The sequence below is a fragment of the Trifolium pratense genome, linkage group LG1 (genome assembly GCF_020283565.1).
Source record: "Trifolium pratense cultivar HEN17-A07 linkage group LG1, ARS_RC_1.1, whole genome shotgun sequence".
Classification (NCBI taxonomy): Eukaryota; Viridiplantae; Streptophyta; class Magnoliopsida; order Fabales; family Fabaceae; genus Trifolium; species Trifolium pratense.
The window spans coordinates 44,656,224-44,679,180 of NC_060059.1; the positions used below are offsets into that span (position 1 = coordinate 44,656,224).

The following is a 22,957-nucleotide window of genomic DNA, read 5'->3' on the forward strand; positions in this document are numbered from 1 at the left end:
AGGTTGACAGAAAATATTTTGTTTTTAACGTGTTGTGAACATTGTTGTCTTCTACTGCCTTTCCTCTGTGTTATATTTTGCTGCGGGATGGATCTATTCATTAAATTCAATATTCAATCTATTAAAGGAAGCCAATAATTTCGGATCAAAAAATGGAATTCAAGAATTTCATGGAATCAATTTAATGTTATTTATGTATGAGAAAAATAAAAATTCATTCAATTATAAAAAAATTAACAAAGAAAACATTTAATATTATATATTTTTATAATTAAATTCGTTTATTTATTTAATTTTATTTAACATTACTTTGTTACATATATTGCACGAAAATTCATATAAAATATTTAAAATTTATTTATTTTTATAAATTAGTTTGAATTCATATAAAATATAATTTGTTTCAATTCAATATATTTTTTTTACTTTGTTACATCCTGTATGAGAATTCCTATAAAATATTTTAAATTTTATTTCGCTTATTTATTTCAATTCATTAAAAAAAAAAACAAATTCATTTTATAACATGAAAATTCATATAAAATATTTTATAGTTTATTATATATACACAACACATTTTCATGACAACATCGTTTTATAATTTTTCTTATGATATATATGTATGAGACTCTTAAAGAAAAATCATAATAAATAAAAAGATGAAAGTTAATTATACTAAAGCAATAACATAATCTTTCAAACCAAAGCAACACATTGCTTAAGCTGTAAAATAATATTTACGGTAGAAATATTACATCTTTTCTATATATAAAAAAAATACACAATACACCTTTAAAATTAATTTACATTCATACTTGTGAGAAAGATTAACAATCACTTAAAACTCATATATTATGATTAACAATCACTTAACCCTAGTTCACATATCACTTATATTCTTCTTTTGGGTTCCACATCTGCAAAAAGTGAAAAGAATGATGAATATATAGATTAAGAAGAATATCGATAATAGAAAAATTGAAAATAGAAAAATTGAAAATAATACAAAGAAAATAGCTAAAGAGAAAAGAGATGGAAAATGTGTGATTTGAATGTTCAACCAAAGACCATTTATATAGGGAAAAACATGGGTATATAAGTAACTTTATCCATAATATGTAATTAAACCGATTAATAACAAATATATTGATTCCTTTTTTGGTGAATGTCATCTTATGATTTTTTGTAGAAAATTTAATATTTAACACACAAACATTAGAAAGAAGCAAAAAATCTCATGAAAATTAAATGCTTATAATGCAATACTAAAATTAACTTTGAAAAAATTATTATAATTTTTAAATAATTTCGTGATTATTACTTTTAATTATAAAAATAATTTAACAAATAATTTATTTATATAAAATATATAAACCGACTACAATTTTTAGAATATGTTTTTAATTTTTTTCTTTATTTTTTCAATATCAATCACTTGAAATTAAATGTTTCCTTTTAAATTACCCTAATAAAAATAAATCAACATATAATATTATATTTTAGGAATGTTCTATGCACATGATTTATACTACCTTTTATATATTGAATAAATCTGTGATACGAAATTTGAATTTGAATTAAGACACAAACAATGACTTTATTATAAGCAAAATTTGACAACAATGAAAATTTTAATTTAGGTAGTAAAATTATAACAACTTTCTAAGCAAGCCAAAAAAAGCCAAAAATCTCGAAATATTGAAGTCAATTTAATGCTATTAATGTACAAATTATTTTCAAATAATAATTTCGATTTAAAAATTATTTTCTTTTGAAATAATAATAAAATAATAATTTAAATATGAAAATTAGTATTTAAATTCGTTTTTTATTAGAAAAAAAAATCATGAAAAAAAAAATTTGTGAATAAATTTTTTTCTTCCATAATCTTTCATAAATATGTACTTTATTTGAAATATAAATATATATTATTAATTTAAACTTGGTTATATTTTTATAATATTTAAACAAATTTGGTTAATTATTACTTAAATTTATTAAAAAAATAAATTGACTTTGAATATCGATTATTCACGAAATTTAATATATAATATTTTATAATATAATTTATTTATTTATGTGTTATATATTTGTGATTTATTTATTATATTTCATTTATATTATACTAATTATAATTATAATTGTATGTTTGGAATTTTATTATTTGAATTTGAAATATTTCCTTTTTAAAGTATGCTTTTAATATGGTTGTGTGAGGATGAATGTGAGCAAAGCATTTGAAAATGAACAATAAATGAGAGCTTAGAAAATAAGCCTCAAATGTATAGTATTAAGATTAAGATTAAGATTATATATTAAGTAAAAAAATTCGTGAGTTTTCGCGAGAATTCTCTCGCTATATATAGCACTGCTGTTTACTTAGAGGGCTACATAATTGCAATAGTTACTCTCAAAATTCCACTCATGATGGTATCTTAGAGGTTAATGGACCTGGATTTGTTGTTGTCAAACAATGACCCAGTTTCCGCGATAATCAATCATGACCATTTATTTAAATCAGACGGTCAGATTTAAAATACAGTTTTATAAAATAAAACGATCTCAGTCGTGGAAGTAACTTACAGCAACATGTTGTAACTGCAGGAAATCTGTTTGCGAGGTTAATTACTTCCAAAATACCATCATGCATGTCTTCGGAAATGTCTTCTATCATACGTATAAACTTTTCACTTTAAATTGTGCAGTTGGAAAAAGTCCACTAATTAATCACTTATTGTCGGGTCTTCTTTCCACATTTTATTTTGGAGGCAAAAGGGTCCATGTAACAGAACTTGATGTCTCAATCCCAACATTATAAATATGCTTTATAGACTTTTGTGCTCACACATACGCTTACTTTCATGTTTTCTTTTGCTCTTAATTTGTATTTGGTATAAACTAGTTGCTTGTTCCTTCATTTGAAGCAATGGAAAAAACAAGTGAAAATGTTGAATCAATGGTTACTACTAAGTCTACTGTTAGAGTTCCACTTCCTCCAAAAAGAGGCCAAATCAAAGCTAAGATAATGACACAGTTTGTCAAAGCAGGAAGATCAATGTTTAGCAAGGAAAAGGTGGCGGTGGCAGAGGAGTCATATGATTCTTCTAGTCATGCTTAATTAGGTCCAGAGTATCATTAATTAACTAGCATTATATGTTGCCTGCATTCTCTCATATCAAAATTTCATATGCATGATGTAGCATAATGCTTATTATATATAACTTGTATTGTATGGTACTGTTTTTTCTTTGTTTCTATGATGAATGATTGATAATTGTTTGTAGCTCTGTTACTTGGCATGTAAGTCTCACCTCAATTATATATTTCAAGTTTGAAAATTAGTTTTTTGTGCAAATTTGTTTTTGGTAAACTAAAAATTGAGTTTTCCTCTGCATATCATACTAATGAGATTTATGAGTGACACACGTACCTAGATGTTGTCTGTCATGAGGTTGAAACTTGAAAGTGAAGTAAGAGGGGGAGAGATTGCACGCACATCAAGTCTTCATTCTCCTAAATAATACGGTTTAAATAAGACAAAATTAAATATGTTATTAAGACCCATCGAGATTGACGGTTTATTGATTTTTATTAAATACGGTTAATCTTGATGATCCATATGATATAAATTTTCAATCCAACGGTAAATTTTATAAAATTTGTATTCGTTATAATAATATTGATCACTTGTCTATTGTGAACCACTTGTAAAAGTGGTCCACCGTAGCATTAAACAATTTTTTTTTAGTTACACCCCTTTAAGACTAAAATACCCTCGCTCTCTTTTCAAATTTTCAATTTATTACCCTTTTCTAATTTCTCGTCATATTTCTTTCCTCTTCATCTTGTTTAAACTTTCGTCTTCCTATCATTTTTTCTCTCATCTTCTTTAAACTTTGGTCTTCCTCTCAATTTTTTCTCTCTCATGGTTTATCTTTGTCTTCATCTCAATTTAACTATCCATTTTTTACATTTTATTCTTTTTACAAGTTTTCTGCGTGAATGTTTTATGAAATCAATTGAACGCAAAGTCAAACTTGGGGTTGGGTGGGTAATTTTTTTTATTTTTTTCATTTCGATTTGAAATCAATTGAACTGAAAGCAAAGTTATGTGGGTTAATTTTAGAGAAATACTTAGTTGGACACAAATCCAAAAAAAAAAAAAAAATTAGTCACACTCAAAAATGATAAAAAATTAAAACAAAATTTTATTGTCACATCATTCAATCATTTTTCATTTAAATGTTTTTGCACATGTATGTGTGTCTAAGTAATTTTTTCTTGGGTTTGTGCCCAAGTAAAAATACCTCTGAATTTTAATTTATTATGCGTTCAAAGAATCTATCGTAGCTCATTCCCCTGTCTTTGAAGCATTTTGTAAAACAATCCATTTTCGGGAGCATGAGCAATTCAAGCGGTGGAAACAATTCCACAATGATTCAAATACAAGAATTTAGTTTACTTGAGCATACACAAACTTAATTCAATTGAGTCTACATACCTATGCAGTTGCAGAGTTGAAAGGTTTGTAGAGTTAATATAGAATTAAGGATATTTTCGGTATTATAATTAAATTTTAAATTGATCTGGGTGTAATCAGAAATTTTTGGGGTGTTGTTAGAAAAAATCAAACAAATACCTTGCTACTTAGGTTAATAATATTATATTTTTAATTCTTAATTGTTAAGTATGTGGTTGGTCCCATTTAGGGTTGGGAATAGGCCATGCGGCCTACAGGGGCCTTCGGCCTGTATAAGCCTGGCCTGGCCTGGTTATTAAAAATGTCAGGCTTAGGCTTTGAAAAAAGCATGTTTACATAAATAGGTCAGGCTTAGGCTTCTAAAAAGGCCTACGAAGTCTGATAGGCCGACCTGTTTATAATAATTATTATTTATATCTTATAAAAAATATTATTTATATAAATATATCAGAGAAAATTATTTTTTTTAACAAAACAGAGAAAATATATTTGTTTTTATATTTCATGCATATAAATTAAAAGTAGAAACCCTACCTCCATTCCATCTCCATTCTCTCGAGCAAGTAGCAACTAATCCTATATTTTGGTTGTTGGCTTGTTGCTGACTACACTTAGCAAACAATTTGTATTATGGAGACTTGGTCGTAATCGTATTTGTTATTTTAGTAGTTTTAATTATTGTGCTAATCATATTATCAATTTTTTCTTAATGTTGTAGAAATTATAAAAATTTAAATGTGAATTTTTTAAGGCATGTTTAGCCTATTTAAAAAGACTATATAGAGAAGCTTTAATGTAACACAGGCTTTTAAATAGGCTACAAGGTCAGACCAGGCTTTTAAAAGGCTCAGGCCAGACCAAAAAAAATAACATTTGATAGGACGCGGGCCAGGCTCAGGCCTGAAGAAAAATTGTAGGCCAGGCTCAGGCTTATCAAATGTTCCCAACCCTAGTCCCATTAGTGATAAGTTCTAAAGTCATGAAAAACCAAAAAAATAAAAATTGAAAGACCAATTTGTCTTGCTGCTAGAAATTTAAATTCCAATATGATTAGCTCATTTTCATTTATAATTCTGTAAACCAAACATTTTCAATTTATAATTCTGTAAACCAAACATTTTCCCTATGACAATCACGGTTTTCTTAGATCAAAAGAAAATATCAGGGACGAAACATCCTTTCCTTTTCTTAGTTTCTCCTTTTCCCTCTATTTTGTATGAAAGGATGCACAGAATACCTTAATCCCCAGTACTAATTTCCCCTTCAGTTTCTTGCAACCGCAAAATCCAATGCAAATCCAAGCTGACATCAATAACACAACAGCAATCACTTTATGCGGTTGCAGCTTCAAGAGAATCAGAAAACAAAAAAATATTGAAGCAGCGAATAAGCCATTGCAAAGTAGGGGAAACTCAAATAACAAAAATTAGGTACAGTCTGTACAAAGACTACCCACATTAGAACAACAAAAAGTTTGTCATAGTCACGGGTCCAATGAGGGACCTAAGTACAGAAAACTGAATCGTACAAAAACTGTCATCGTTCATACCAAATGCAATGCTGTAAATAGTGATTTCATTATCATCAAAGGCTTCATATGAAAAACTTCCTTAAATGCGGAATGCCTGTGGCTAGAAGCAAATGATAGATTGTTAAGCAGAGGCATAAAAATATCACATCATGGTTGAGATAAATTTTCAAGATTAAGCTTCAGCTCCTGGTTCATTAATTTGAATTGATGTCTTGGCTAGACTAGCTTCCAGTTCATTTAACTCATCCAAGTCCAATTCATCGTCATCAATGTCATCAGGAACTTCATCATCAGCACCACCTGCTGCTGAGGTGCTGGGACCATTATTAGCAGCACTCCCATTCCCCTGAAATTGGATCCAACAAATTAGCAAAACCAAAATATATTGTATAATCAGTATCAAGTAATTATTAATAGCACACCATATTTTATCTAAGACTGATAATTTCAGCAAATCTACAATTCATTATAATGGTAGAACTACATGAACACAGAGGGAAAATGTGAAGAATTGGCCTTAAGAGTATTATTCAGATGGCCAACCAGACGCTGCCTAGATGCAAGCATTAATGAAAAGGCACATTTTATAATCCAATAACCTATATTGCTTTTTAGTTTTTGGAAGTCATTTTATAATCCAATAACAACTCTGCCAACAAACTACTTGCACGATTCTACCGCTTTCACGATCTTGCACAGCGATCCCATCCGCTCCCACCAATTTGAGATTCTTCCCGTGCACAAACTCGGCCTGACCCAGCAAGATCGCAAAACCGCATGATTTCACGCATCGGCTCGCCATTTTGACTACACAGCACACATTCATAAAACAACTGGCTACAAGGTGCCAGCCCAAGAACTATAGGTAAGCCTAGAGATGACACTGACTAATTACACCCTACATTGTTGCATGCAAACCATAATTTGCAGGCAAAATTTATAGCTTAACACAATATGTAGGAGAATCTGCTTCTAAAAGCCATTTGCTATGAGTAAAATTCCATTTGCTATGGGACTGCTCATGCATAAAAAGTTGCACACAAGCCCATTCGCACCATAAATCCCAGTTGTTACTGATCGGCGTCGGGATGAGCTACACCCCATGTCTAACCTAAGATCCAACGGACCCATAAGCAAAGTTGAACAGTACATAATTGTATATACCGTCAAAAACAACATTAGTTTTACAGTATCATAATGAAAAGTGGCAGTTATGGCCATAAAATTTTCCAAATTTGCAACTGTTAAATTTTTGTTTTTGAATAAAGCTACAAAATTCAAGTCATATTGCAGCTTTCAACTATATACATGGAAAATGCATTAAGATTTCAAAGAGACATGCATTGAGAAAAAACTTACATTCTGTTCAGTTTCATCAGGTTCTGGTTCTCTTTGGTACTTGTCATATGCTTCCGCATCATCCACAAACAAGCTAGCATCCGACAAAAACAGCTCACGACCACTGCATTTAAGGAGATAATACAACTGATTAGGTTTAAAAAAATAAAGAAACACGTATCAGCCTTCATAATATACAGATTCCTATGTGAATGATTGGGAATAGATAATGGACATACCTCATACGGTCATTCTTAGCCCTCTCTGCCTGTTGGGCAGCCAAACTGGCATCTCTCTCGTCCAACTTTTTCTTCTTCCATTGCATGAACAACTCAGGAGTCATGGGAGTTGTAGTTTTCACTTGGGCCCGCTAAACCACATTACATATTCCGTTAGAAAATCCGATACAATAATTAACTAACATAGCTTTGTTGTATAAGGGGAAAAAACAGTTCACCTGCTTTTCAATTTCCTCTTCAATTGGCATTTTATCAGATTCTTCCTCTAACAAAGCCTTCATTTGGGATTTTAAAACATACCCAGGTGGAAGTGCATGTCTATAGTGACAATTCTTACCACCATTGGGGCATTGCCAAAACCAACCATATTGCTTCCTCTCTACCGCATCCAAAAAGTGTTTACAAACCTAAATAAAGTACATAAACAACAAACAAATTATTTCAAATTGAATAATGCACACAACAATCAAACAAAAGAAGCCTCATAATGAACCGTCAAACAAGAAAATGGAAAAAATCAAGTAAACAATGTAATATAATTCCAACAAATCTAAATAAACCATACAATGTCAGTTGGTTTGTTCTGATTATACTCATTTTTCTTCGACTCCACCACTTTCTCCAATGTCTCTTGATCCCATTCCTCCATTGTTTCTGACAACATAGCAGCAAAACCAAAAAGTTATAAAATGAAAAAGTCATAAAAACCAAAACAATAATCAGCATCAACAAACTACATACCATCGTCACGCTTATCACTATATATGTCAATCTTTTCCCCTTTCCTCTGAACATTCAAATCATGGGAAAATTTGCATTTGAAACCCTTAGCACACTGCCCCACTTTAAAAAACTCACATAATATAGACTTGGGATCAACACCTAACAAAATTCAGGTATATATTAGCACCCAACAACACTAAATAATAATATAAACCCATTTGACTATAGAGAAAAACCAAATTAAAAATGAAATTTTTTTAATCAGAAAATAACAACATACCTGGTGGGACTTTAGGCTGACTAACAGCAATTTTGAACAAATCATTCAGCTCCTTCTCCTTGGCCTTCTCTTCCTCCTTCTTTTTCTGTTAAGATCAATAAGTAAAAGATTAAGCCATTTGAAAACAGTGGTGTTACATTACTAAAAACCCTAATTTAAAAGAATATCGAATGATGATGATGATGATGATGATACCTTTGCATCGACTTTGGGGTCGATTTTGGGCTGCACAGATGATTTGAGATTCTGAACATATTTCTGTACAGCTTTGCTTTTGTTTTTGTTCTTGAGACCGAAAGTTTTGTCTTCTACAACCTTCTGCTTCTTCGCTACATCAGCTTTTGATTGCTTCGGAGGCATCTCGTATCGGCATCAAAAAGAAAATAAATATATAGAAAATATGTAGTAGTAGATTCAATTCAATAATCAAATTACGAGACGAAGAAGAAGAAGAAGATGTGGGTGATGATTCAATCCTGTGGAGAGGATTGATATGTGTGTATACCTGCTGCCAATGTTAGTGTTAGATTAGGGTTTCGAGTTTTGGATTCGAGAAGCTTACGGAAAAATGGAATTCCCGATTTACCCTTTCACGATAACAGTTCACATCACTTTGTGTTCCCGTGAAAATCAAAACTATTTAAAATAGTGAAATGTTAAATATCCTCTGAAATTTTAGAATTTTTCGAATATTTTTTGAATTCCCAAATATTTCTTGAAATTAGAAAATTGTCAAATCATTGAAAAGCCAAATACATCCATAAAATTTTGAAATTCGTTAAATACCCTTGAAATTTAGAAATATGCAAATACCTCTTGAAATTGTAAATCGCCAATCAGATTGACTCCGGTTCGTTTTACTCCGTCTATTTTGATGATGTGGTCGTTGACAACATATGTGGCACTTGTCAACGTGGTGCCACGTCACAAGGATAATTGATTAGGATACACGTCACAGACTCACATGGTAATTGATTAAAGTTTGCAAAGAATTCTTGGGCTAATTGCTTGAAATTTAATTTGCATAAAAAGTATTCCCTTCGTCTCAAATCGTTGGTCATTTTAGCTTTTTGGTTTTGTCCCAAAACTTTAGTCCTTTTAAGAAACAAATGCACAATTAATGATACTTTATCATTTAGGTTTAACTACACATTTGGTCCCTTACGTTTATTTTAGGTTTCAATTTGGTCTCTTACGTTTAAAACGTATCAATTTGGTCCCATACGTTTCCTCCGTTACCTTTAGTTGGTCCTTTCCGTTAATTTTTATACTAACACCGTTTAAAACAAAGGATTGTGTATGATTATCATGGACTACCCTACACTGGATTATGAGATCATCTCATCATCTCCTTCACTCAACACCACCGCCCCCATCTTCTTCTTCTCTCTACCAACGCCACCAAAATCTCTACCACAACATCCAAAACAAAAACAATTGCATATCTAAAGTCAAATATAAAAAATCACAAAAACCCAGTTTATGTTAAAATCACAGATCTAAAGAAATTGCATAAAAAATCAAGCATAAAAAATCCAACATGATTAACAAAATTGTACCCAAAGAACTGCAACAAGAATGATTAACGAATTCAATTCAACTCAAATCAAACATAAAAAAAATTCAACATGATTAATCATTAATTCTTCCCTCAGTTCCGAGCTGGAATTATTCATTGATTGCAGATCTAAAAAAGTTGCAGATCATAACCCAATCTCAAAATGATTCCAGATCTAAAAAATAAGTTTTCTACCAAATCGAAAAATTAACCATTGATTGCTCTTGATTTGTTCTTCTTTGTTATTTATTTTTGTATATGGTTTGATAGTTGCGATGGAAGTAATAAGGTTGCAGGAAGGTCTTGCAAGTTGCAATGGTGAGGGAGACATGTTTATTATTTAGTGTGGGAGGGTGTATGATAATCATATATAGTCAATTTTTATCAACGGTAGATGATGGATATGACAAGGGACAAATTTGAAATGTTAGCCACGTGGCATTTTTAAACAGAGTTAACTTGTAATTTAACAGAAAGGACCAACTAATGGTAACGGAGGAAACGTAAGGGACCAAATTGACACGTTTTAAACGTAAGGGACCAAATTGAAACCTAAAATAAACGTAAGGGACCAAATATATAGTTAAGCCTTATCATTTATACTCTTACAAAAACTAAAGCATTCATTAAATGGATTTTCTCTTTCTTGATAAAATAATGGTAAAAATGACTTAACTTGTCAATCTTTATTATTTCTTAATCCACATGCAAAACTCTAAAATGACTAAAGTTTTGAAATTGAGGGAGTAAGAGATGGAGAAAGACGGAGAGAGTGAGAAAGAGAAATAGAGAGAAGGAGAGAGATGAAGAAAGAGTTAGAGGGAGGGGGTAGGGAGAGGGGAAAAAAGAAGGGGGGGGGGGGGACGGAGAAAGTTACAGAGAGACGAAAAGATAAAGAGAACAGTTGCAAAAACAAAACAACAATTTTGTAAAGTATTCAAATCAATCATGGAATTCAACAATATTTGTGAATTCAATTGTATATGTTTTTCCTCTCTTTTAGTCTCTCTCTAACTTTCTTCCTCTTCCTCTCTTTTTCCCTCTCTATCGCCCCCGCTCTTTAATTCTCTCTCCCTCTCTCTATCTTTCATTATATTTGTTGTCATTGTTTCAATCGTGTTTCGTCTCTTTCTGTCTCTCTCTAACTTTCTCCCCCTTTTTATCCCCTATCTCTAACTCTTTCTCCTTCCCCTTTTTTCTCTCTCTCAATAATATTTGTGAATTCATCAATGATGACACCTTTTTGTATTTTATATTGAACAGTTCGCCCTCAATCTCTCTAACCCCCCCCCCCCCCCCCCCCCCACCCACCCCTCTCTCGCTCTCCCTACTTCTCTCTCATAATAATTTGAATATTTTACAAGGTTGTTGTTAAGGTTGTTATTGTTGCAATTGTTCTCTCTCTTTTTTTCTCTATAACTCTCTCCATTTCTCTCTATTTTCCCTCCCTCTCTAACTCTCACTCTCTCTCTCTCTCTCTCTCTCTCTCTCTCTCTATATATATATATATATATATATATATATATATATATATATATATATGTGTGTGTGTGTGTATATGTGTGTGTATATATATATATATATTCATCTCCCTATCTCTCCACTCCTATCTCTGTCACTCCCCGTCTCCATCTCTTTCTTTATATGTAAATTAAATTTCAGTCAATTAACCTCATGATTTTGCAAATTTTAGTCAATTACCCCCTATGACATGTATCATGGTCAATTATCTCATGTGATGTGGTGTTTATGCATTAATTTAATTGGTGGGGTAGAGGTATTGATTTAGTGAAAGAAACCGTAAATAAGAATTTATTTAATTTAGTAATTAAATTAGAGTGAAGGAAAGTAAGAGAAATGGATGTAGAGGGAAAATTAGAGAATCAAGAAAAAAACTAATGAAGGGGGGTGTGAAATAAGTTGGAAAGAAAGGGGAGTATGAGTAGTAAAACTATAGAAAAGTTTAGAAAAACTAAAGAAAAAGGGGAGGTGCGAATAAGAAGTCAGTTTATGACTTTTATAAGAAGCAACCTAGTTGTTTGGGACATGACTGAAACTCGATATACTTAAGAGCATCTTCAGCGGCTGGATTCTGTAACACCCAAACCCAATATTAGCCTTATTCTACCTTTAGAATCTTATTTTCAAAAACTACGCAGCGGATCAAATAAGGTCAAAGACTTAAATCAAAAAGATTAATAAAATATTGGTTCGAGATATTACAAATTACTTCAAAACCTTACTAATAACATTAATTGGTAGAATACGAGTTTAAACAAATCTTTGAATTAAATAAAGTATTATTAATTATACAAAATAATTAAGACTAGAGGACTCTACATATATAAAACCCACTTTTCCCGTGTCACAATCAGAGCGGAGCTTCATCAATACTCGAACACACGACCTGAGAACCTGGACCCCCAAAGGTCCAGCACATACACAAAACAGAGAGTTAGCAAAATATCCGACTAAGTGCAAGTAACTCGATTACTATCCACACTTGAGTAAATAAAAGTAAGGCATAAGCATATATGTTCCTACACAATTCTATCTAATAAGCATACTCATTAACAATATAGCATAGCGAATTAGATAACAAATACACACATAATTATCAAAGAAACACTTATGTTAAATCAATGACAATTATCAAGTACAAATGACACATAATTCCTAAATGCACACTAATGTCAATTAGAAATGTATGTCTCCTAATGCATATCTAATGCATGTGGTACCATTCCTTTTTGGATAAACTTATATCCCTCTGCATCTCTCATTTGCTTACCAAAGCGGTTATGCATTTGACCAATTACTTTGGATTTCCAACCTTACCAAAGGCCAATCATACAACATGAGTGCATGAAATATTCACATATCAATTATATGATATTTACATCTACACATATACCAATATGTATGTACACTATCATATCAATCATAATTACTATTCCAATTAACTATCAACTCCATGATCAATTAACAATTCATATTATGATTCAATCACAAACATCATTGTCACACATAATGCATTTATTCCATCAATCAACAATCCAATTATCATTGAATATAATACTAGCATATATTTCTAATTATTCAATCATTTGAATTCACAAAACTCATTTTATTTCCAAATAATGTTTCTAACATAAGAAATTATTAACAAGCAATCATTATTCCAGAAAACTAACTTCAGATTCGGAATCTACACAAAAAACTGTGAAAAATAGGTTCGGGGTGCATGAACCATCGGAAAGTCAACACTCAGTCAACAATCAACGCAGTCTGGTCAAAGTCAAGGGTCAACAGTCAAACTGTCAAACCAACAGTTGCGTCGGTCATAGCGTCGATATATTTCGACGCAAATGCAGTTCATACTGCATAATTATTATGCAGAAAAATTAGCGACGCCATAGCGTCCAACTATTCGACGCAAATACTATATTGCAGATTTTCATAAAAACGGGTTTTGAAGGTGGGTTTGATCCAAAAGTGCTTATTTTCACCAAAATCACTTATTTGAACTTAGGAAAAGTACATACACTTAATACCCAACATATAACTCATATAAAACAACTTAAACATAAGTTAAAAACATCAAATCATCAAGATTAATCACTTATCTTCAAGTTATTAGATTTTATCAGAAATCTCAAAACCCACCATTTTTGCAAAGCTTGAGCAATCAATCAAAAGCAATGACATCATATATGCATCAACAAGGAATATAAACACATTCCTAATTCCCAAATTAACCACAACCCATAGAGATGAAAGAGTTTGGGTATGGAGAAGAAAGGTTTTTCTCCCCTCTTTATGAACCATCTCAAAATGAATAAATTAATACTCTCATACCTTATTGATGTTGGATTCTTTAGTCCTTCATCTCCTAGCTCTTCTTCAATCTTTCCCTCTACTTAGCTTTCCTCTTCATTCTTTCTCTTCTTTTCTCTAACTTTCTCTTTATCTTTCTTTCTTGAGAGCTTCTCTCTCTACCTCCATCAAAATCATAATCTTATTATACTAAAAGCAAGGCTGCTTTGTCAGCCCTAATTCTATGGTGATTTGAAGCCCTAATTTTTTGTCCAATTGTCACTTGACATTTTTGTGTATTAGCCAATAAAATGTTGACACCTCTAGGTTTGCATCCCTAATTCCCTTCTCCCTTGGTAACCCTAATTGCTATCAAATGGCCACATGTTGAGAAGTGAGAACTAGAAACTTACACATGGATAGCTACATGGAACACATGCATTGGGCCCAATAAAATATATATTTATTTTTTCCCAAATTTTTTTCATTTGTCAAGTGTTTTTCTCTCTCTTCTCTCTTTTCTCTCTCTCTCGTACTCTCTCTTTTCTCACCATCCTCACTAACACTCTCATCTCTCTTTAACCTCAACCATTCCCAATCTCTTTCTCTCTGCCCTCTCCCATCTAATCCTAACCTCCACCACCATCTACAAATCAATCACTCGTGAGAGTGATTTTTTGCCGAGTGAAAGAAGATTTGCCGGCGGGAGAGAAGTTCCGGCGAGGAGGAGGAGTTCCGGCCGAGAGAATTCTTGTGGCGGTGACACGGCGGTGCTTGGCGACGGCGGCGACGATTTCTCATTCTTTCCTCTGGTTAGATCCCTTACTTTCTATACTCTATTTATTTTATTTTATTTTTTTGTGTTGCTTTTTTTTTTGTTAGGATGGTTGAAGATTGGAGGTGGTGGTGATGTGTGGTAGTTATGGTGGATGGTGATAGTGATGATTTTTTTTAGGTTTTTTCTGTTCTTCCCCTATCAATTTTATGCTCTGCAAAAAACCCCAACATTGAACTTAAATACGGTGGATGGTGATAGTGATGATTTTTTCACTCTTTAATGATGTTTGTTTTATTGATTGAAAATGGTGGTTTGGTTTGGGAATGATTTTTTTGATTAATTTATGTGTTGAAGAAGGTTGGTGTTTGAATTTGGAAATATTGATGTGTTTTTGTGGCTTAATGGCAAGCTCTCCTCTCTGTGTTGTATTTTTGCAGGCTCCATGGAAGGATAAGGCTCCTCCAGAACTCCATCTTCCTCCAAGCTAGCCAAATCTGGTGGTGGCAAGCAGAAGAAGGTTCGTTTTTCTCTTCAAAGTGTTTGTTTAAAAAAAAAAATTGCAGCTTTTGTTTCATCGTATGTGTAATTAATAGTGAATTTCAGAGCTTAGATTCATTTTTTGCAGACCCAAACAAATATCAAACTGTAAGATCCCACATAATTTGATTTGACTATTTATATGGTTAAATTTATCAAGCCACACTTTAATTAATAGTAAATTTCAGAAGCTTATCATTGAAGGTTCTCAGGCCACAGCAAAGCAGACAGCAGAGTTGCTTCGGTCTGTGATTTCACAGCAAAGGGTGCCTCAAACAAACCAGGCTACAGCTCTGATTAATGCAGTAAGGGCTGTGGGGGAGAAGCTTATCACTGCTAACCCTGTTGGTATGCTGAGATGAAGTGTTTGCTCTTTTTAAATTACAATTAAGCATTATGTTTGTTGTCTTTATGGAAGTCAAGTATGTATTTTTGGGATTATTGCTGCATGATTTCCTAAGTTTGAATTAATTAATAGCTTGTATGGTTCTTTACTTATGATAAAGTTTTTACGGGCTTGTAAGTGTTTATTGAACAGTTAAATGATAGGGGGCCTTTTATCAGAAATGTATATGTGAAAGGAGGGGTGAGAGTAAGGGGAAACTAATTGATTGTAAGCTGTAACTACCATATTTTGTAATAGAATTTACTAAATAGACAGAAGGGAGGGGGTTAGAGTTAGTTTTAGATAAGATAGTCAGAACAAGTAGAGATGATGCACTCTCAAATGGGCCCTAAAAAATGTACTCATTCATTGCTCATGATCACATTGTTCTGAGGGATTAACAATAAGTTCCTGTTTTTTTTTTTCTTCCAATTATTTTCCATAGATACCAGTTGATTCTATCATTGAATAAGAGAATTTTTGAAAAAGTAAGATGTCAAATGTAGTTTTAAATTATACAAGTAGCTCTGTTTAAAATACTCATGGTTATTACAAGATTTTTTTAATACTTTTTGTTCATAAATTTTTACGGGAAGTTTATCCAAACATAAATTCTCTTGCTTTGTTTTTGAATATTGAGGTTAATCCACGGCCTGATGAGAATAGTGAGGGAGGCATAATTGTTGAAATTAAGGTAAAAGAGTTGGATCAGAAGACAGCTGAAGTCAATACTAAATGGAGTATTGTTCCTGGACGAGGAGGGTATCCCACCCTGGTATTTCCATAAAATTAAACATCAATTTTCTTCAACAACTGATGGATCTTTCCTGTTCAATTAATCTGATTATTTGCTGCTCAATTTTTGTTCAGGCCTCACTTCAACCTGGCAGAACTATTGTTTTTGAGCATCGGAATCTTCAAGGACTGAATAGAGCTGTTAGTGGTTCTATAACTTGACAATTGATGTGTATTTATCCTTTCTTTGCCAGCATGAACATTATGTTTAGTTTTAATTAAATTAATACTAATAACAATAACGATTATTATGATTTTGCAGTGAAAAAAGATGGTGCAGCTGATTTTATGATAATTGAATGAGTGAAAGCTTGTAGGTTTCAAGAGGTGAATATTTTGCTATTCTATTTCTGTTGATTTAGATTTAACAAGAAAGTATATTATTTTGGACCTAATTTTTTATTTTTGGTGATTAAGGTTACTATGTTTTTGAGTTTGGTAAAATAGTTTCAGCTTTTAAATATCTCTTTTTTATGTTTGTAGAATGAAAAATGATTTATTTTCAAACATTTGATGAGATTGTGTTTTTTTGCAGATAAAGGGTGGAGTTTGATCTAGCTTGAAGGTTTTGATCATCTCTTATAAGAGGTAGTTTTCTTCTTGCATCTCTTACATTATGATGATATATCAATGTATTCATATTTATGTATGCATGCCTTGGGATATGCTGTATCTTAATGGCTAGTGTTTTGATCATGATGTATGTGTATACATCTACATATCCATGGCCAATCAACAAATTAAAATTGATGAATGTATGCGCTAATCCTTCCTCTCTTGACATCAATTCTGTTATCTGCATCCTCTCCTCATTTAATACTTCAATAATATAAGAATGGTTAACTCCACCATCAGACAACCCAAATCCCTTAATTTTCTTGCATCCAAAACCATCCATTCCCATCTATCATCTTCAACCAATCACTCCTTCATTATTTTTGCAAGGAGATTGATCATGCTCAAGGTTCATGTGTGCACAATGTTCTTGACAAGATTCACACTTATCGGATGGAATATGATCTTACAATGTAAGTATAATCTCTATATACATCTTTCTCTATATATAAAAGATTGATTTCTTTGTAGTTTTGCATATCCTCATCCATTTTCTGTCATATGCTACCACAATGGTCTCAAGGAAGATTGACATGTTTTGTATGATTACTATCTCTATCATTTTGTTTTTCATGTGTTATTTTTGGACAATAATAAATCTTTGTTAAGATTTAAGACAATAATAAATCTTATTTTATTATTTTTGGACTTAATTTGTCAACAAAATTAATTCGGATTGTATACGATTTCCATATGTTTGAATGTTTTTCTCCTCTGTCAATTTTAGTGACATTTCTTTTGAAGAGCTGTTTTCTACCTTACCCCTTCAATTGTTTGTAGCTTTTAAATATGGTTAGTATATCCTGCTTCTGCATAATTGCTAAAGTTGCATCTTTTATCCAAACTTTGTATCATTATTTTTACTTGCTTTAAAATGGTATGAGATTTCTGTTAGCTTTTCCAACCTATGTTTCCTTGACCCCTTTGTTTTTCTAATTATATGATCAACTGGAGTTACTTCTTATTCATGAACTTTTTATCTATGTGGACAATTTTATGCTGGATAATTGGAGTGTGGCATGGACAAGGAAGGTGGAGATAAATAATGCTCGCTAGATTGATGAAATATTTGATGCAATAAGTTATAGAAAAGGTGCATCTGTTATTAGGATGCTGCAAAGCTATCTTGGTGCTCAATGCTTTCAGGTTGGTACTGGCCTCTTACCACTTTCAGAAAAAAATTGTATTTTCAATGCTAAATTTTATGGAATGAGAACCCACAGTGAACTGCTCATATGGGGTAATCTAATAGATGCAAGTTTCAGTGTGTTGTTGGCTTAATCTAATCTATAATGTATTTACATTTGAATGTGTTTCAGCTCTTGAAAAGCTATTGAAAGAACACACTGGGAGGTTTGCCACTGGAGATGAAGTTTTCATGGTACATTGCTAATCGTTGGAATTTGTTCGTTTGAAAACTAATAAATGGAATAAATTAATCTTTTCAAAAGGGTCCGGTACCCCAAAAATATTTGCTAACAATGTCAACTATTTGAATGTCTGATCACTGATTTATAATGTAATAAATGCATTTATCTTCTGATATTTTAGAATATAATGCAATTCAACCCCAAAGTTAATGATCACATCTTTTTGAAAATTAATAGGGTTAGCTGTAGGAACAAGCACTAGATCGATTTGCATATTTTTTGGAATATATTTTCTACTTAATTATGTACAGTATAATCTAACATGTTCATGATCATTTGCAGGCAGATATATTTTTAGCACCTCAGATACACTCTGCATTTAAGAAATTCAACATTGACATGGTAGTATTCTATGGTCTCCTGTATATTTTATGTGGGGGAATAAGGTGTTGTAATGAAACATGTGGCTTGTATTGCTGCGGTGCCATCACCGCAGCTGCTTTGATCATGGATGTATTGTTGTGTTTTGTCCACACTTCAAACAAATATAGGCTGTTGCCTAAAGGCCTTTGGCCATTGCCTATTTGCTTGAGCTATTAGTTGATTTAGATTGAATAATTGCGTCAACATTTCTTCGTGTTATTCAAATCAAGCAGCTAATAATATGAATGTGTAAGATGATTAATCTTAGTCTTTGTTCATATATGTTTGATTACAAAATTTTGGGAAACTGCATGACTTTCTTGCCTGTACCACTTGATGGCTGTTGGTGAAGTACATGCAATCAAGGTCATTCAACCAGAAAGAGGATGCATTAATAACAGGGTGTTCAATATGGATATATGAATTAGAAGTGTTTATGAACTTATGATTGTACAACGATTACCGATATATTGCCATTGTAGAAAAACATTTATACTGATAGTATATATGAATTAAGTTTGGTTTTTGTGTTGATTTGATTACACTACTCACTGTTCAAAGAGATTAGTAATCATGTTATTGCTTGTGAACAAGCATGTTATTGATTACACTACTCACTCTTACCATCTCACTCACTATTTGGAGCAAGTTTGTTCACAACATAGTACCATTATTTGAGAAACTTTGGTTTTCACATTTGAATCATGTTGCTGCATATTATATCCTCTTCACTATTTTGATTATTTTCATTTACATTTGTTGTATTTTTCAGTGTATGTGCAGTGAGTGCAATCAGATAAATACCCTATATGCCGCCAAGCTATCGAGGAGCTTATAGAGATCAAGATAAACAATGGCGACGACCAATGACATCTTTTGCCCTGAAGCCAAGCTGAATTAAGTGGATAGTTTTGTTTTTTTATGTTTTATTCACTTTATGTAAATTGCGGCCAATAATATGTTTATAGCTCATATGTATTGTTATTATAATCAATAGAAAAATAGATTATATGTCGTTATCCTGTTGCTGAATGTTACTCCTGCTCATTTAAATTGTATAGGTGATTGTTTTGTTTTGGTCTGTGTGTGATATTTAAGAGAGGATCATTATTCATTTGTATTGTGTAGATCTGATTTGATCACTGGATGACTTCTTTGTAATGTATCTTGAAGGTGAAGGTTCCTCTACTGTATTATGTTTGAAAGTTATCATAGGGATCTTTAAGTTTCGCATTATGGTGAAGTTAATTTAAGAAAGAATATGGAATCATTTGCTATTCTGTAGATAAAACAAGCAATTTTTTTTTCGACAAAAGATAAAACCAACACTTAAATCTCGGAAAAATTATCAATTTCTACCTAGCACTTAAATATTGGGCTTTAATAACAAGTTCTTAATTTTTAAGATAATCGTTAAAACTACGGGTTTAATAGGAGATGCTTGAAGTATAAGTATAAATGGAGTGAGGAGGTTAAAAATCCTATCTCTAGAGTGGTCTTGATTGTGGCGTTGGTTCATCTACTTGCCTCTACCTCGATCAAAATCATATACATGTCCCATATTATTTTTCTAAACTTTATCTTAACTAGAATATTTTGCATACTTTAACTTAATATTCATATGCTTATGACTAACTCCCTTGGCTCATATCAACCATGATTGGCATATAGATGCCTATGTTTGCCCCCTCTCATTGTTTACAACCATGATTGATATATATTGGGCGTTTTGCAAAACCCGTGCAATGATCAATTATGTTTAACCCACTTAATTAAGATTAAATTATATGATGTCTTTAATTTAAAACATCCTATATTTGCAATGATATATTATGTTTAACCCACTTAATTGACAGCATCCATGATTGAAATAAATTTGGTGTTCCTCCAAATGAACCAATTTGATTAATTTTTATATGCTTATGACTAACTTCATTTGGCTCATAGCATCCATGATTGATAACAACCATGATTGTTATGTATATGACGTTCCTCCAAACCCGTGCATCGCACGGGGCGGTGACTAGTTTATGATAACCTCTCTCTAACTTGGTCCTTATATAGTTAGGTTTACCACCTTCTTCTTTTACCAAAATACCCCTCTACTAAATGGGCCTAAAACATATTCTAACACATCGCTTCCCTCATTCTATTCTTAACGGGTTATTTCTATTAAAAACACGTAAACCAACAATTAACACATAATTAATTAATTACATTAAAAACCACAAATAAAATAAATGCAAATAATCAATTAATTAATAATAATTAAATTTGGGTCGTTACAGATTCTTGTGTCCATCCGCCAGCATTAAGTTGCAATAATATTAAATATGAATAAAATATTAATATGGGTGGTAAGATTGTGGGACCCAATATGAGTTTTTTAGCGTTCCACATTTGGAGTGAAAAGTTGAATGAATTGCTTTAAGATGATGTGGCAACATGGACCCACCTAAAATACTAATGTTGGGTTGAACCATTAGAGGTGCTATAAGGCTCAATACTACTAAGACTGTATTATCCCCTACCCCACTCAGGCAGTGTAGGTAGTGGAATTGCCGCTCCCGACACGTACTCATGCAACATTTAACCTATAGATACACATATATCTCTAAACCCTGACATCGTGACAATATATATATATATATATATATATATATATATATATATATATATATATATATATATATATATATATATATATATATATATATATATATATATATATATATATATATATATATATATATATATATATATATATATATATGAATATATGAATATAAACAAAAACTATAAAAATAACAATGACATAAAAATAACAAGAAATTTTATTTGATTTTTGCAAATGATATGAAGCTTGCTTGATGATGTTTAGAAAACATAAGAGGCCTTTGTATAGGCTTACAAACTGAGAATTTTGTAGACAAAGTGATAAAGATACAATAAATAATCATAATGATCATCAATAGAAAGGAAAATAGAAAATCGAAACTGACAAATTTCATCTGCTAAGACTGTCACGGTCGTGTGGCTCGCTGTCACGACCGTGATAGTGTTTCCTCTTAGGCACTGTTTATCGATTTTATTGTTTGTCACAACCATGAAATCTCCATACCTATCATCTTTGATTTTTCACTCCCAAATGCAAAAGTGTCATAATGCACGAATTTATCAACATTTGGCTTGTTTTTGGTTATCTCTTCATAAACGGATCGTTCCTTTAAAATTCATGTGATGTCATGCTTAGATAATCATGAATTTGGGCCTAAGAAATGCTCATTTCCAGTCATTCGAGCTCTTTGCCCTGCAAAATAAGAGAATTGTAGCAAGTTAGCTCAAGTAACTTGCACAATAAGCAAAGTTTATTAAGTAAAATAGCTACTAAAACTTATGCATATTTTAGAGGTATCATCAGGGTCACATAGCCACAAGATGGAAACATAACCTCAATACCCTATACATAGGGGAACAACCTGCTTGGAATTCTACTAGAAAAATCAAAAGAGTTCATTAAGAACTTATGGAACTAAATCAGATTTATGATAATGTAGACCTATCTAATCAAATCAAAACAAAAGAGCTGCAGGTGGACACTCTATTAGACGGGGAAGAGATGTGGTGGAAGGAAAATCCAGAGTTTACTGGCTACAACATGGTGATAAAAATACAAAATACTTTAAAAAGAAGGGGAAAAAAAGAAAACCCAAGAGATAAAGATTTTGGTGGAGCATTTTAAAACTTTGTTTCAAAAGTAGACCATTGACCAAGTTTCCCGAAAAGTGGAGGTGGTCAAGAAAAAACTTAATCAAATCATAACAGCAACAAGTTGTTATACCAGATTCTTCTGGGTGAATAAAAAGAGACGAACGTGGATCAAAGAAGATAAAAGTCATATGCTGTTTTTAATTGCAAAATCATCACAATCGTTTATTTAAATCATATGGACAAAATTTACTCCTTTTGTCTAATACATGCTTACAATTATTTTATTTTACTCACCCATAGCTAAAAAAATTATTTCTTAAAATATTCAAATTAAAATACTAGTTTTTTAGAGAAAAATTAAACTGATAAAAATGATAC

General features: G+C 31.8%; 1 protein-coding gene and 2 long non-coding RNA genes across 19 annotated transcripts; 1 reads left to right on the forward strand and 2 right to left on the reverse strand.

The window, feature by feature from the left end:
- Positions 1 to 5,867: 5,867 nt before the first annotated feature.
- Positions 5,868 to 9,233, reverse strand: LOC123922501 (zinc finger CCCH domain-containing protein 11). 2 transcript variants are annotated; one of them, XM_045975222.1, is made up of 9 exons: positions 9,097 to 9,230; positions 8,787 to 8,951; positions 8,592 to 8,676; positions 8,330 to 8,470; positions 8,154 to 8,242; positions 7,807 to 7,995; positions 7,589 to 7,719; positions 7,371 to 7,473; positions 5,868 to 6,357 (listed from the first exon to the last, which is right to left on the reverse strand). In XM_045975222.1, exons 2-9 carry the CDS (start codon positions 8,949 to 8,951, stop codon positions 6,184 to 6,186), a joined length of 1,077 nt encoding a protein of 358 aa, XP_045831178.1. In that variant the 5' UTR covers positions 9,097 to 9,230; the 3' UTR covers positions 5,868 to 6,183. The 2 variants fall into 2 exon arrangements, with proteins under 2 accessions (XP_045831178.1, XP_045831173.1); XM_045975217.1 differs by having other exon boundaries at positions 8,787 to 9,233.
- Positions 9,234 to 12,375: 3,142 nt separating this feature from the next.
- On the reverse strand, positions 12,376 to 14,165 carry LOC123918038. Its single transcript, XR_006812680.1, has 2 exons — positions 14,008 to 14,165; positions 12,376 to 12,564 (listed from the first exon to the last, which is right to left on the reverse strand). It is a non-coding gene; the product is annotated as an uncharacterized LOC123918038 (long non-coding RNA).
- A 90-nt stretch (positions 14,166 to 14,255) lies between these two features.
- Positions 14,256 to 20,091, forward strand: LOC123917995. 16 transcript variants are annotated; one of them, XR_006812647.1, is made up of 11 exons: positions 14,296 to 14,777; positions 15,181 to 15,388; positions 15,469 to 15,628; positions 16,306 to 16,440; positions 16,536 to 16,601; positions 16,723 to 16,787; positions 16,996 to 17,048; positions 17,409 to 18,221; positions 18,395 to 18,456; positions 18,788 to 18,847; positions 19,641 to 20,091. It is a non-coding gene; the product is annotated as an uncharacterized LOC123917995 (long non-coding RNA). The 16 variants fall into 16 exon arrangements; XR_006812671.1 differs by having other exon boundaries at positions 14,297 to 14,777; positions 15,181 to 15,260; positions 17,406 to 18,221; XR_006812670.1 differs by having other exon boundaries at positions 14,297 to 14,777; positions 15,181 to 15,260.
- Positions 20,092 to 22,957: the final 2,866 nt, after the last annotated feature.

Bases quoted from the DNA above. Each gene is read 5' to 3' on its own strand.
- LOC123922501 (XM_045975217.1), bottom strand. From the start codon at position 8,951: ATGCCTCCGAAGCAATCAAAAGCTGATGTAGCGAAGAAGCAGAAGGTT. The intron at 8,677-8,786 runs GTATCATCATCA...TGATCTTAACAG, and splicing joins ACCCCAAAGTCGATGCAAAG to AAAAAGAAGGAGGAAGAGAA. The intron at 7,996-8,153 runs GTATGGTTTATT...TACTTTATTTAG, and splicing joins AGAACAAACCAACTGACATT to GTTTGTAAACACTTTTTGGA.